This window comes from Gymnoscopelus microlampas, assembly GCF_963454915.1.
Source record: "Gymnoscopelus microlampas genome assembly, chromosome: 4".
Taxonomy (NCBI): domain Eukaryota; kingdom Metazoa; phylum Chordata; class Actinopteri; order Myctophiformes; family Myctophidae; genus Gymnoscopelus; species Gymnoscopelus microlampas.
This window is the reverse complement of record NC_139941.1, coordinates 48883457-48898240: the sequence shown is the minus strand read 5'-3', so window position 1 is coordinate 48898240 and position 14784 is coordinate 48883457. Positions and strand designations below refer to the sequence as shown.

At 42.0% G+C, this 14784-nt stretch overlaps 1 protein-coding gene across 1 annotated transcript in view; it reads right to left on the bottom strand.

The window, feature by feature from the left end:
- slf1 (SMC5-SMC6 complex localization factor 1) overlaps window positions 1–14784 on the bottom strand; it is a 52658-nt gene continuing 37874 nt past the window's right edge. The window contains exons 19-20 of the mRNA XM_084054049.1: window positions 979–1225; window positions 1–431 (exon numbers count right to left, since the gene is read on the bottom strand). Coding sequence (XP_083910175.1) covers window positions 143–431; window positions 979–1225 — 536 coding nt within the window. The 3' untranslated portion in view covers window positions 1–142. The remainder of the gene's footprint in view (window positions 432–978; window positions 1226–14784) is intronic.

Sequence of the window (14784 nt, the reverse complement as noted above, 5' to 3'; positions counted from 1 at the left end):
GCATGCAAGTATCCATCTGAGCTGCCGGGGTTAACTAAAAACGTAACCATTAATATGGTGTTCAAATGTCAAACATAAACCATAAGATAAAAATATGAAATAACCCGTTTTGTGCATCATTCAGGGACTTATTATTCAGGGATTATTCATTATTATTAAGATCCATCAGGGCCGCCGCTCGCTCCTTGACCTCCTCCAGGATGTCCATGAGGAAGCGTGTGTTCTCCCCCTCGCACGCCGCCACAGCGGGGACCACGTGGCCGAGGTAGCCTCCTCTGCCCAGCTCCACCAGCTCCTCCATGTCCTCGGCCAGCCGGACCGCCCGCCGGTCCGTCCAGCCCGCCGTCACCCGTTCCAGAGGGTGGGCGGCCAGGGCGCCGGCCAGCTTGTGACCCAGGACGATGCCGGCGGCGGCAGTCCCGTCCGTAGGGCTGTCACGATTACAAATGTAAGTAGACGATTAATTATCACTCAAATAATTGCGATTAACGATTTAATTGTGCTTTTGGCATTGAACATTGGAACATATGAATACATAATATACAATATATAACAGAATAAATATATAAGAAATTGACATATTTGATAATTTTATACATGTAAAATAGCAGAAATAGCTGATCTACAAGCTTACCACGCGCGCTGTAAGCTTGTAGATCTGCCATTTCTGCTTATTTTAACCCATTAAGACCTGAGGTCGATTCTAAAAAGAAATATTTTAAACAAAAATATATATATATAAAAAATAAAAAATATATATATTCAAAGATTTGCACAAAATGTTCGCGATTTTTCAAAAATAGCAGATCTACAAGCTCATAGCGCGGCACTCGGTGCCGCGCTATGAGCTTGTAGATCTGCTATTTTATTTGAAAACATTTTTCAACACGGAGACGATTATGACGATTATGCAAAAGAATTGCGATTATCTCAAATAATTGCGATTAAACGATTACGTAATAATTGCGACGGGCCTACCCATCGGGCTGGAGGTCGACGAGCAGCTCCGTGGAGCCCGTGGCCTGCAGGTAGGAGACCAGGAGGTTCCCCAGCAGGCTGGCGCACGCCTCCAGCAGAGGCAGGTCGCGGATCACGGACACCTGCTCCTTCAGGGCGAGGTCGCCGAGGCGCGCGCTGCGGAGGAGCTCCTCCCGCTGGGCGGCCGTGGGGACCAGGTCCAGAGGAGACCGGCCGCAACCGGTGGTCTGCTGGAGGAGGTCCGATCCTGGGGTTAGGAAGGAGAGAGAGAGAGATATACAGGGTCAGTACTCATCACTTGTAATACGATTCTTCTACAGATTTAGGGCTACAACTATCCATTGTTTTCTCAGCGATTTGTCAATTACTTTTTTTGGATTAATCGAACAAAGGTATTGGTATCGAAATATACTTAAAGTATGAAAGTAAAAGTACTCATTATGCAGAATGTCCCATTTCACAAGTTTTCGGATACAACGTATACAAATATTTTGAAAATGAGCAGCTACTTTACCACTGCACCACCCGAGCGCCCTCGAAACATTCTATAGCAGTGTGGTTCTCAACCAGTGGTCCGGGGACCACCAGTGGTCCTTGAATGGATTCCAGGTGGTCCCCAGCGAAATGATGGCGAGTTGGTAACCAAATGGAACCTTATAGATCTTCAACTCTTGGGAGCGTAAAATGAAACCAAATGGACCCTTACGGGTCCATTTGGTTTCATTTGGCGCTCTCAAGAGTTAAATTATTGTTAAACATCTGCATTACTTAATTTACACATTTTTTTTGTCTACACAATTAGAGAATGTAGAAGAATTGCTATTTTGATCAACATTTGCCTGTTTGCCTATGGTACCACATCAATACAGCATGGAATTGTGGACAAAATCTCATCCAACGACAACAAAATATTCAAAGTCTTGGGTCTGAGAGGCTAAATCTCATCAAACGGTGGTTCCGTGGCTCAAATGCCGAACAAATAAATGGACCTTGATATGAAAAGGGTTGAAAACCACTGTTCCATAGCGATGATTAGAGATATTCAACAGTTATTTTAACAAAAAACGAAAACAATTTACAGCACATTTAAACAGCAAGCACTCCTGAGTCCTGACTGGAGTTGTGAAGCTGAGCGAGTCAAGAGGTTAAACTGCACCCTGAATGTTCCCATCTTATAATACGTTTCCGTCTCAGAAGATCCCCCCCCTCCCCTTCCCCTCCCCCCCTCCACATTCTTCATCCTGTTTCAGTCCATCATCAGCGAAGCATCTCGAGGATAAAGATAACGCGAGTTGCACGTCGAGGTCATGGCAATTTCACAAAGACTACACTTGGCTGGACAGGGAAGCTAATTTTTCTAAGCCTTTCATAAAACACAGCAGCACTTCATTTACATGCCTTGGCTCCGAGCGGTGTAGTTGTAATGCAGGCGTTTATCTGAGGTCAACTTCTCTTCCATTGTTGCGATTTTATGACCTGCGCCGTTTTCTTTCTACCCGGCAGGCCTGTGGATGTGTGTGTGAGTGCATGAGAGAGACAGTAATGAGCTCCCTCACACACACACACACACACACACACACACAGAGGCTCTATCAGGTCACTAACTCTGTCCCTTTTACGCAAACACGATGTGACCCTCCAGTCGCACAGTTAAAACAAGGTGTCAAGTGAAGTTAGCGCTGAAGCGAGCTAAAAGCCCTAGCCTGGCACTGGAAGCTAGCAGGGAAACAGCTGTTCACTTTAGTTACACTGTGTGTGTGTGTGTGTGTGTGTGTGTGTGTGTGTGTGTGTGTGTGTGTGTGTGTGTGTGTGTGTGTGTGTGTGTGTGTGTGTGTGTGTGTGTGTGTGTGTGTGTGTGTGTGTGTGTGTGTGCGCGTGCGCTTGTTTTGCTATACTTGTGCGGGCCAAGTGTCCCTACTACTATAGTAGAATTTGAGAAATAGACATTTGTGAGGACAATAATTTGTCTTGTTCCTCTCTTAAAAGACATTTTTGTTTTTATGGTTAAAAATAGAGGTAGGCAATTTTGGTTTAGTATAACTCAGGCTTACGGTTAGGGTTAGAAATGGCCATTTTTGGTATTAAAAAAATAAATAAGTCCTCACAAGTATAGTAATATAAATGTGTGTGTCTATTGGTGCGTTGTTGGGAGTGTGTATTTTTGTGTGATATGTGAAAAAGCAAGTATTTGTGTGTCCTGGCAGTGACCCGTACTGTGTCCCTTCCGCCTTATTGGATAATATTGCTGCCTAGCTTGGCTGTGTGGCTGTGTGTGGCTGTGTGTGTGTGTGTGTGTGTGTGTGTGTGTGTGTGTGTGTGTGTGTGTGTGTGTGTGTGTGTGTGTGTGTGTGTGTGTGTGTGTGTGTGTGTGTGTGTGTGTGTGTGTGTGTGTGTGTGTGTGTGTGTGTGTGTGTGCGCGCAGTCATGTTTTATTCGGCTGCATGCCTTGCACTCATTAACCTTCTCATCTCAGGACAAATCTGCCCAAAAAAAACTATTTGGATTGGTGCCTATTACTATATCGTTGTTGTCGGGCAGAAACCTCATATCTCCATATTCTAACTTTTTGTGTTTTTTCGTCAAATAACGCTCTATCTTGATCATACTACAGCATCACACAAAAGCATCAAAAGTACTTTTTGCGGTTTTGGAATTTGAATCCTGAAAAGTAACAGTTTTGGACATGAGTTTTCCACCCGACAGACAATATTGTTGTTGTCGAGCAGAAACCTTGTACAGCATGTCAAAATATTTTCCATTTCAGGAAATGGACAAAAAATAACAAGTGTTCCAATGGATCATTGTAGTTGTTATTTTAGTCACAAGCTCTTGTTAATACAGTACGTAATTGGTTAAATATTTCTTAAAACCCCACAGACAGAATTAACCACTTTCAAAAACGTTCAGGAATGTGGATCGATTATTTTTCGCTATTTTTGTGCGACACATTTGTACGACTACCATACAAAGTTGATTTATGGAGATACAAGATTTCTGCCCAACAGCAACGATATATATCTGACTTTTCATCTTATGCAACAAATGGGCTGCATCTCCAGTGTTGCCATGTCAGCTTATTATAAGAGACTTTGGGCTTCTTTTTCAAGTTGCTTGAAAAAATTGGTAGTCGCAGGTTGTGTTTTCTTGGGCTTGTTTCTAGTGTACTTGCTTATTTAGGCTTGCTTCCAAATGTTTTAATTATTTAAACCAGTGGTTCTCAAATATTTTCATGAAAATGTTTTGTGCCAGGGAGCATTTGTGTCATTAGAATGTCAAAAATATTCCAAATATTCCACATTTTATTGGAAGAGTTTTTGAAAATAGCCCGATGCATAAGTGCTCATGTGGTCTATAGTCGCTTCTTTTGGGCTTGTTTTCACAGACCTGGTTGCTTATTTCTCTCACAACATCTGGCGACACTGAGCATCTCCCCATAGAAATCCTTCAGTTAACCACTCGTGAGCCATTCTATAGCTGGCCATGAGGGGATGTTTCTAGTTGGCAGATACATCCATACATACTGTAAAGAAACAGCATTTTTTGTAAAGATGTAAAGATAATTATTATTTCTTGTATATGCGCGCTGTGCAGTACGGTACGGAGTTGACATTTTGACCTTTAAGCAAGCACATTCATTTTCTACAATTCACCCACGTCAACAGCAGGGCTGTTTTCTGTGTTAACTAGGGGTGTGCCGATATATCGTTCCGCGATATATCGCGATACGTTTTCGCGACGATATGTATCGTTTTGGAAAAAAAAAATATCGTTTTTCGTTTTTTTTTTTTTTTTTTTTTTTTTTTTTACAATCATAATAATCAGGCATGCAAACGGCCCCGAAGTGAAAAGAGTGACAACATATTTTTTTTTTCGGGTCAGGTGTCATACTATCTGGATTCAAAACGGCTATTGTAGCTGAAAAGCTACAAGTTTGCATGTCTGAATAATGCAAAAACAGAATTATTTGTTTGCATTTTCTTTTTTTCTCCTCCATATATTTTCATAATAAAAAAAGTGCGTATCGTATCGTATCGAAATCGTATCGAAGTTGTGAGCCAAATATCGTATCGTATCGTTTGGTGAAATTAGTGTATCGGCACACCCCTAGTGTTAACTGTATACACACATTGAAATACATTTCCCAGACAGAACTATGGACAGCGCTGCCAACGGCAAAGCTGAAAACCTTGGATAGCCCTCTCTCCATCTATCTATCTCTCCTTCTCTCTCCCCCTCTCGTTCTCTCCATCACGTGGCAGGTATAGCAGTGGAAGGAAGGTCACTGCCTTGTCTACCTTTTAGCTCTTCAAGCTTGAGTGGCAAAAACTCTCCATCTGCATAAATTTCAGCGTTAATCTACATAAACTCTTACATAAGCGGGGGAGATTTACAACGCAGGGGTCAAGCAGCGGGGCGGCCGAGTCAAGGACACGACGACGAGAGAGAACGCCAGATTGGATCAGACCGACCACTGGGAGAGAGACACCAATGGAGTGGGAGAGAGAGAGAGACAGACAGAGAGAGAGAGAGAGAGAGACGTGGGTCAGGACTCCCAGGATGGTTGACGTGGGTGAATTGAATACCTACAGTAGGACCGCAATAAAAAAGACTGTAAGGACTTTTTTTGGTGTTATCCTTTAAGACAAAGTGTTTTGACTGTACTCGTGCCGTTTTACATTTCTGTCTAATCAAATATTCAATCAATCAATGGTCCTCACATGATTTTGGGGGGTCCCCAGATGACAGTAAAGTGACAATCTAACCTTTTTAATACCTAAAAAATAAAAATGTTATGAAAAAAAGACCATTACTGCATCAAGAGTAATAATGTTAAAAAAAAAACATCGGCCAAATTATCAAATAATATAAGCAAGAGGCGTTGTAGATCTGCTATTTTCACAATATGTATCTGTGGAACCGAGTCTGATTGATTGATTGAATACGTTATTAACAGTTTGTAAAGACCAGCACAGGGAAGTACAAGGGAAGTCAGTACTGTACAAGGTCTGTTAAGAGGATTTTAAACCCAAGAAAGCACTATGGCTTGTTTCCATTGGGGTTTTCTTTGGTACTCAACTCATCAAAAAACTAGTCAAACTAAATGCAGCCAAAAACGTATTAATTTGGGGGGTCCTTGGCATGAGAAAGTTTGAGAACCACTGGACTACATCTCAAAGCCTGGAGGGATGACTGATACACGATAGTCCAGCCAAAAAGAGATACAGGTCTTTCAGAGAACCTTCCGTGTTTGTGTGCGCACCAGGCTTTTGCTCTGCGCTTTCCTTCTACTGAGAGAAGTACAGTCCATCCTTGGCCTGTACTTGGCGCAGCAGGGCCTTTAGGTCGAGGCAAAGAAGCCTTTAAGCACTTAGCACTGAGTGTTTTCAACCAGCAAAAGGAAGAAATGACAAGTGTGTGTGTGTGTGTGTGAGAGAGAGCGAGAGAGAGCTGGGGAAAGGACATGTTTTATAGACCACTTCACTTCTGTTTCTAACCGTTTCTTCTCCTCAACAGTACAGGCACTTCATGCAGTACACAGACACACACACACACACACACACACACACACACACACACACACGACTTGTTATCGTCAAACCGCATTGTGAGTTTTTGGTATCGTTACATCCCTACTAGCTCTTACTTAACCACTTCAACCCCAGCATCCATATTATGGGGAAAGCTTTTGCCGAAAATAGCCGATCGACAAGCTCACATTGCGTCACGCTGCGACGGATTGTGAGCTTGTCGATCGGCTATTTTCAGTGAAAGCTTTCCCCATAGCAACAGAAAATAAACTAGTATAGAGCCCTGTGGGACTTCAGAACTTCTGAAAGTTTTTTTGGACGCTCCCGCAGCCCCAGATCTCCCAACTCTCCCAAATAGTATTTCTTGCAACTGTGTAATCAAAAAAATTAAACTAATTATTTAGGCGCTGTCGACTGAGTATAGCTTTATCAAAAATAGCAGATCTACAAGCTTGAAACGCGGCGCGTTGTTTTTTCCTGAAAAGTAACAGCTTTGCCTAAATGTGAAATCTTGACATTTGGACAGATCTCTGTAATCTGTAGATCTGTGCAAATAACTTAACTGTACTACAACGTAACTAATAACTGTGGCGCCTCAGATCAAAGTGTGATAAGTGCGTAAACAAAACAAAAAAGCCTGCTCCGTTTCCGTTTATTATCACATCTTCAGAATTACCAGTCTGACTCACCCAGTTTTCACAAACCCACTCTCTACTCTCTCCCCTAAACTTTACTTAAACTTTCTCTTCTCTCTCTCTGACTCACCATTTCTTGCTCATGTCGCTCGGTGTATCTCCCTCTCCCTCCCTCCATCTTCCACTGAACAACTCAATCATTTGTTGTTAACCCAGTTCCTACCCGACAACAGTCTATGAAACAAACTGTCAAGTGTTCTACACTTACTTGTAACTGTACATCAATACACACAAGCTCGTGTGCACACACACACACACACACACACACACACACACACACACACACACACACACACACACACACACACACACACAGAGTGTGTGTGCGTGTGTGTGTGTGTGTGAGAGAGAGACAGAGTCAACCATGCAAAAAAACAACAACCTGTAAACCTGAAAAATATACTGCTGGCAAATATACAGTGGTGTTGCTGTTCTTCGTCATACAAGCGTCGCGCATAGTAGCATTAATAGCCGATCTACGAGCTCGCAACGTGCCATGGACGCGACGCGTTGTGAGCTTGTAGATCTGCTATTTAACCTATGAAAAGTAATACCAAGAACTTGTGTCTAAATAATAACTGTACTGGATCCATTGGAACACCGCATTTCGGTTTTGGACATACAAGGTTTCCGCCAGACAGCGACAATAGATATTTATCGTCGCTGTCTGGCAGAAACCTCTCATCTCCATATTCTAACTTTTTGTGTTTTGTCGTAAATTAACGCCCTACTTGATCATACTACAGCGCCACACTATAAGCATCAAAAGTAGGAGATCTACAAGCTCGAAACGCGGCGCGAAGGCACGTTTCTATCCATCTATACACATACTGTACACACACACACACACACACAAATATATATATACACAGTATGTTTCCATCTATGAGGTCATCCTTTAACATGCACACTGTCAGACAACCAGACAGACAGAGCAGTGTAAACCCTGGCTGTCCAGTCAGTGTGTGTGTGTGTGTGTGTGTGTGTGTGTGTGTGTGTGTGTGTGTGTGTGTGTGTGTGTGTGTGTGTGTGTGTGTGTGTGTGTGTGTGTGTGTGTGTGTGTGTGTGTGTGTGTGTGTGTGTGTGTGTGTGTGTGTGTGGTAGGTACAGGTACAGTACAGTATATATATATATTGGCGTGTGGAGGAGGATGAGGTGATTGTATCCAGGCCAGGTATCTGTGCTGTATGTCAGATAAATGCAACACCTGGGGGATTACATGAGTGCACAGGGTAATTACACCATCCACCCCGTGTGTGTGTGTGTGTGTGTGTGTGTCCTTAAAGACGTCTCTGCTCTGAGGGGACAGAACAGGGTTAGGTATTTATATGCCTGGAGATGTTCCTGCTCCCATACACAGGCCAGATGCTTTATGACAGAGAGAGACACACACACACACACACACACACACACACACACACACACACACACACACACACACACACACACACACACACACACACACACACACACACACACACACACACACACACACACACACACACACACACACACACACACACACACACACACACACACACACACACACACACACACACACACAGAGAGAGAGAGAAGTGCACAGCCCTCTGGCCTTTAGAGGGCAGGCGAAGACCAGAAATAATGAAATGCAGAGTGGAGGAGGGGAGCACCACCACATAAAGAGAGAGATGGAGAGAGAGAGAGAGAGAGAGAGGGGGATGTCTCCATCTCTCCTGCTCTAGCTGTTTTTCTGGTCCGAGGCAGACAGACAAGCAGGGATGCAGGCAGCAGCACTACAGCATGGTAAACACTCTTTCACCCTCCCTCTCTCTCTCCCCCTGTACCCCACGTCTTCTCTCTCTCTGCCTCTCTCTCTGCACGGACAGAATAAAGCAGGGAGAAAGAGAGAGAGAGTGAACTGCAGCCAGGGGCAGCATGACATCACACATCCACAAGGAGCAGCTACCTAGCTAGTGATTGGATGAAAATGAAATAAAAGAGAGAGAAAGGGAGAATAAAATCAAGGGAGGGCAGAGTGAGGCTGCAACTATCCAATATTTTCATAGCGATTATTATTCTTATGGATTACTTTTTCTATTAATGGAATTAATCCAGAGGCACGTTTTGATTGCGTTTTACATGAACATTTTCAGATAGATTTTTTTTATAATCGACAAAATACGTTACCAACTAACCACTTAAGGCCTATTTTATATTGCGTATAAACAAATAGTGAAAATAGCCAATCTACAAGCTCACGTCATGATGCGATGATTGGCTAAAAAATATTAAAATCGATGATTTGCAAAAAAACACATTATAATCAAATAAATTGATTAGTTTGATTGGCTGGTGCATCTCTATAGGGCAGAGTCCCCAGAGTGGAGTGACTAGTGACATAGGATGCAGGGAGACATAAAGGCTAGCCGGGGTCTAAACGCTGTGAAATAACTTAACCGATTAAGACCTGAGGCCGCTTAAAAAAAAATCTAAATCCTAACGGATAAAACGGAAAAAAATATAAAAAAAACATTTTCACGATTTTTCAAAAATAGCAGATCTACAAGCTCATAGCGCGGCACTCGGTGCCACGCTATGAGCTTGTATATCTGCTCTTTTTGAATAGCCAAAGAAATCTAAAATGACACAGATGCGTTCCCGGTCTTAACACATTGAGCCAATCGCGTAGACCTACGCGAACCTATTTAAAGCCGCCACGTGCCAATCGCGTATTTTTTTTTAAAAAGTTCACATTGCATTGTAGGCCTCGTTCGCCACGACACATTTCATTGTAGCACCACCGGAAACGGAATTATCCGGGATCCGGTTTTGCCGATCCCATCGGCCTCCATTCAAGCGGACACTAAAACGCCATTTTCTCTTTGTAGTTTTTCCAATATTTTCATATTTTCCAACATAAGCCGTTCTAACTGCAAGATGGCGATTCCGTTTTGCATGGGGTTTTCACTGGTCGAAGCAGTCGGATCTCTGCTGTGTTTACAAACAGTTTAGAGCTCAATCTTAAGGATTTTAACGAGGTCTATGGCGACGTGAAAAAAAACAAAAAAACAATAAAACGTTGGCACTGGTGAGTACATTATGAGATTAAACGCTGGCATGGCATGTGTTAATGGGTTAATAGCTGATGTACAAGCTCACAACATGTCGCAGTGCGAAATGTTGAGAGCTTGTAGATCTACTATTTATTTTCAGTGCGCGACTGCTTCCATAGAAGACATGCTGGCTTCTATGGAACCCAAACGACTGAAATCCAGTCGTGGCGACCGAGAACTTTAATCCCTATGCCTCTCTCCTCTCCTCCTCCGCCGCTGTAGGAGCAAACAGCAGACAGGAGTTGTGCCGAGGCCACGGCCCGATGCAGCGGTTGTTCCTCCTAACAAGGAAATATAAAACAGACCCAGACCGCCCTCCCCCCAGGATACAAATATAACAACTAAATATTTGAGCAATGTGCTGTTTTGTGTGTGGAGTGCTGTTGTTCTCGGTACAAAAACATAGCAATGAACTGAGTTGCCCTGGTTGCTCCCTGGTGCTCCTTAAGGCTGATCTATAGTTTGTCATAGCCTGTCCGTTATGCGGCACTGAAGACAGCACAGGCCTCAATACTCAACACATTCATTGCCAGGTATTAATTAATTCATCCGCCACTGCCAGCGGTTTTAGTCTTTCTGACGATCCACAAAATGTGTTTTTCAACGCAGAAGTAAACAAACAATGTCTTGTGGAAAGACACCAGATGACGTAATATTATGTTATTGGCAGTCATGTGTCAATACAAAATGATAATGACTATTGCACTGTAAAAAGGATGACTTTACCCCTTTTCAACCTGTCTTCATATAATTGGTCCTCACTAATGCTCATGATAATATGGCACCATTTTTGTCTACTCACTCCGTGTCTCAGAGGAGGGCTGTGGACAGTTTAGAAACCTGCCTGCCAGTGACATCATCGGGAGGCATGTTTGGTCATTTCAAACAAGATTTAATTTTTTTCCATTTAACTTTTTGCCAGACCCAGAGGGTCGGCCTACATGAGGCTTTGTCTGTCCCTCTTTCGTCCCTCTTTTGTCCCTCTTTCGTCCCTCTTTTCCTCTGCACACACGTCAAGCGAAGTCCGGCCATTCAGATTTCAACCACTAGGGGTCTGGCAGTACCAGGTCTCCTGGTCCTTGTTTATTAATGTGAGAACAATAGCTTCTATCATTTTAGCACGCCAACTTTCCAGGAAGAGAAAGCCCGCAGTTTCTATTAGCTTGGATTCCCACATCGATGATGTCACTGGTAGGCGGGTTTTTGACCACAGCCCTTCTCTGAGACACAGACCTGACTAATAAGCATTAGTGAGGACCAATTATATGAAGATGGGTTGAAAATGGGTGAAGTCATCCTTTAGCTGGTCAGAGGAGGGACGTCATTGTTTTGCAAGTCATAAATACGTTTTTACTCAAATCCCAAGTCCTAAACTTTGTTTCGAGTCCTAAACACGTCATAATGCCATTTCAATGACTAATAACAAACTCTGTAGATTCTTAAACCTGGACTTATCTCACGGCACACCGTTTAGGAACCACTAGTCTATGCAACACTGTTTAGCTACACAGCTGGGGGTTGGGGTGTTGGGTTGATCTAATACAAGGATAAGCCCATCATATGGATCAAACAAATGTAACGCAAAATAAATGTATAAGTCATACAGTACATCCTTAAACACATGACCAGCGGCAAAAGATGAGCGGAAGCAATACCAAACCAAATAACAAAATCAACCTAATTATTCAATATGTCAATAAAGTAACAACTGCTGTAAAGTTGTGTGTCAATATTGATTAAACCAACAGGGAATGAGTCCAACTAGTTCTGAATCCAAGCAAATTAAGAATCAAGGATACAACAGTTTGACAAGTTTGTAACCTGTGGCTGTGTTCCCTCTCTCTCCCTCATGTTGTCAGCTAAATAACGGTGGAGGTTTTACTGCTCTGCGTTTGTCCTTGCATCCCGCCACATTCTTCCGCTCCCTCATAAAATACCTCACAAAGAAAGAGGTTTGGCAGAAGGTAGACCTTAATATTGTGCCTATTGAAAAATAAAAAAAGGTGCACTCGATCCATCTTTCAATATGGGGGCACGTTAAACCATTGAGACCGGGAACTCATCCGTGTGTCATTTTTAGATGTCTTTGGCCGTTAAAAAAGAGCAGATCTACAAGCTCAGACAAGCTTGTAGATCTGCTATTTTCAAAAAAGATAGTGAAAATGTGTGCAAATCTTTGAATATATATATTTAAAGCAAACATTTGTAACTCAAATCTTTGCTTCTGGGGATTCTACAAATGTCTTCTAAAGCTTAACAGCTTAAAAAAAAAATATGTTGCTATAATCAGTGGTTCTCAAACTTTATCATGTCAAGGACCCCCAAAATGATATGCATTTGCCTGCGGACCCCCATCTCAAAATATGTTGTTCCAGGGACCCCCAGAAGCAAATATTTGAGTTAAAAATGGTCGCTTTAAAAAAAATATAGGCCTATTCAAAGATTTGCACAACTTTTTACGAGTTTAAAAAAATTGCAGATCTACAACAGCACTGAGTGCCGTGCTATGAGCTTGTAGATCTGCTATGTCTGAATAGCCAAAGAAATCTTAAAATTACACAGTTCCCGGTCTTAATGAGTTAAACCTCGCACTCCTCACAAATGCACTTCATTGCCATTCAATTTTTACGGGGCTGACCTTGTTCCAGGGGTGGATTTTACATGTTCTTGACTTCTCTCTCACTGTGGAAATAATAATGTCCCTGGTGGAGGTTTTTCTATACACTTCTTATTTTATTTCGAGACGCCACTCCACCATCCATTTATCTAACCTGCTGTGGGATCATCTGTTTTCAGACGAGAGAGAGAGAGAGGAAGAGAAAAGGGAGAGGAAGGATGTGACACTGGATCTCTCTCGGGGTTGTTGAATGTTTGGAGTTCAGGGCTGGAGCGAGGAGAGAGTGATCCTTTAGTTTAACCCATTCAGTCCGGGGACGCATTTTCGTCATTTTAGATTTTTTGGCTATTCAAAAATAGTAGATCTGCTATTTTTGAAAAATCGTGAAAATTTTAAATATATTTTTTTAAAGGCAACATTGGTAACTCAAATCTTTGCTTCTGGGGTGTCACTGGAACTAAATATTTTACAAATGTTCCCTTTAAAAATATATATATTTAAAGATTTTCAAACATTTTCACGATACAAAAAATAGCAGATCTCCAAGCTCATAGCTTGAGCTTGTAGATCTGCTGTTTTTGAATAGCCAAAGAAATCTAAAAATGACACAGATTCGTTTGCGGTCTTAAAGGGTTAACATGGCTGACTGACAGACTGGCATCCGTGGGTGGGCTGTCACCATTATGACATTTTACCAGTGGTGGAAGAAGTACTCGGATATTTTACTTAAGTGCGACGTGTTGTGAGCTTGTAGATCGGCTATTTTCAAATAGCCTATGTATAAAATAGGGCTTAAGTGGTTAATGTATGGTTTATGATATAATAATTTATATCTGCAAAGTAACTAGTAACCTAAGTTTTTTTAAATACTCCAGTACAATTTTGAGGATTTTTTACTTTACTGAAGTACAGTACTTGAGTACATGTACTTAGTTATTTTACACCACTGCATTTTACTTGACGATTAATCGCCACTCAAATATATGCGGTTAACGATTAAAATGTGTTTGTTGTTGAACATTATTGGAACATTTCTGTTTGGCTTTTAGGGTTCGTAAAGAAAAATATCACAGGGCAGATATGACAAACACATTTAATTACTTAATTACATTAATAGTGGAAATAGCCTATCTATTTTGCACAAATGTTCAATATTTATCAAAAATAGCAGATCTACAAGCTCAGAGCGCGGCACGAAGTGATCCGTCCTTTTCTTGCACTATTATGCTTACACTGCACCTACATAATCTGCTGTATATAGAATATACTGTGAAGTTGTTTGCACAGTTAGGTGGCAGCTACTGGGAATACTGTACATTCTGTTTGGGTATACAATATACAAAGTTTGTATGCACATGTATATTTGATGATGCTCCATTTTATTCTATTTTTTGCACTCTTTTCTTTAAATATTTTTAGGATTTCTATCATTATTCTGTTATTATCTAGGCTGCTGCATTGTCTGAAGGAAGCCAAACCAAAATAAGTTTTACTCTTATGCACCTGTACACAAGATGTAACAATATAGTACAACCTTGAACACACACACATGCACTCTGACACAATGTAGCTGAAGAGAGGTCTCACCCTCCTCTTAAGAGGGGTGAGGAGAGAGCAACAGACAGGGCCCAATCCTGGCAGCCACGCCAAGAACATGAACAGAGAACTGAACAGACAGACAGAGAGAGAATTTGGTTAGAAAGGACCCAGTGAGGAGTGGGGGAGATCGTAAACAGGGCCCTGGTGAAAGCAAAGACTCCAAACATGAACTACTGTAACAGTAAATGTATGACAATCGTTTGAAAAATTGTAGTACAACATTAGGCTCTGAGATGTAGTGGAGTAGAAGTAAAACTATTGAAAATTGGAAA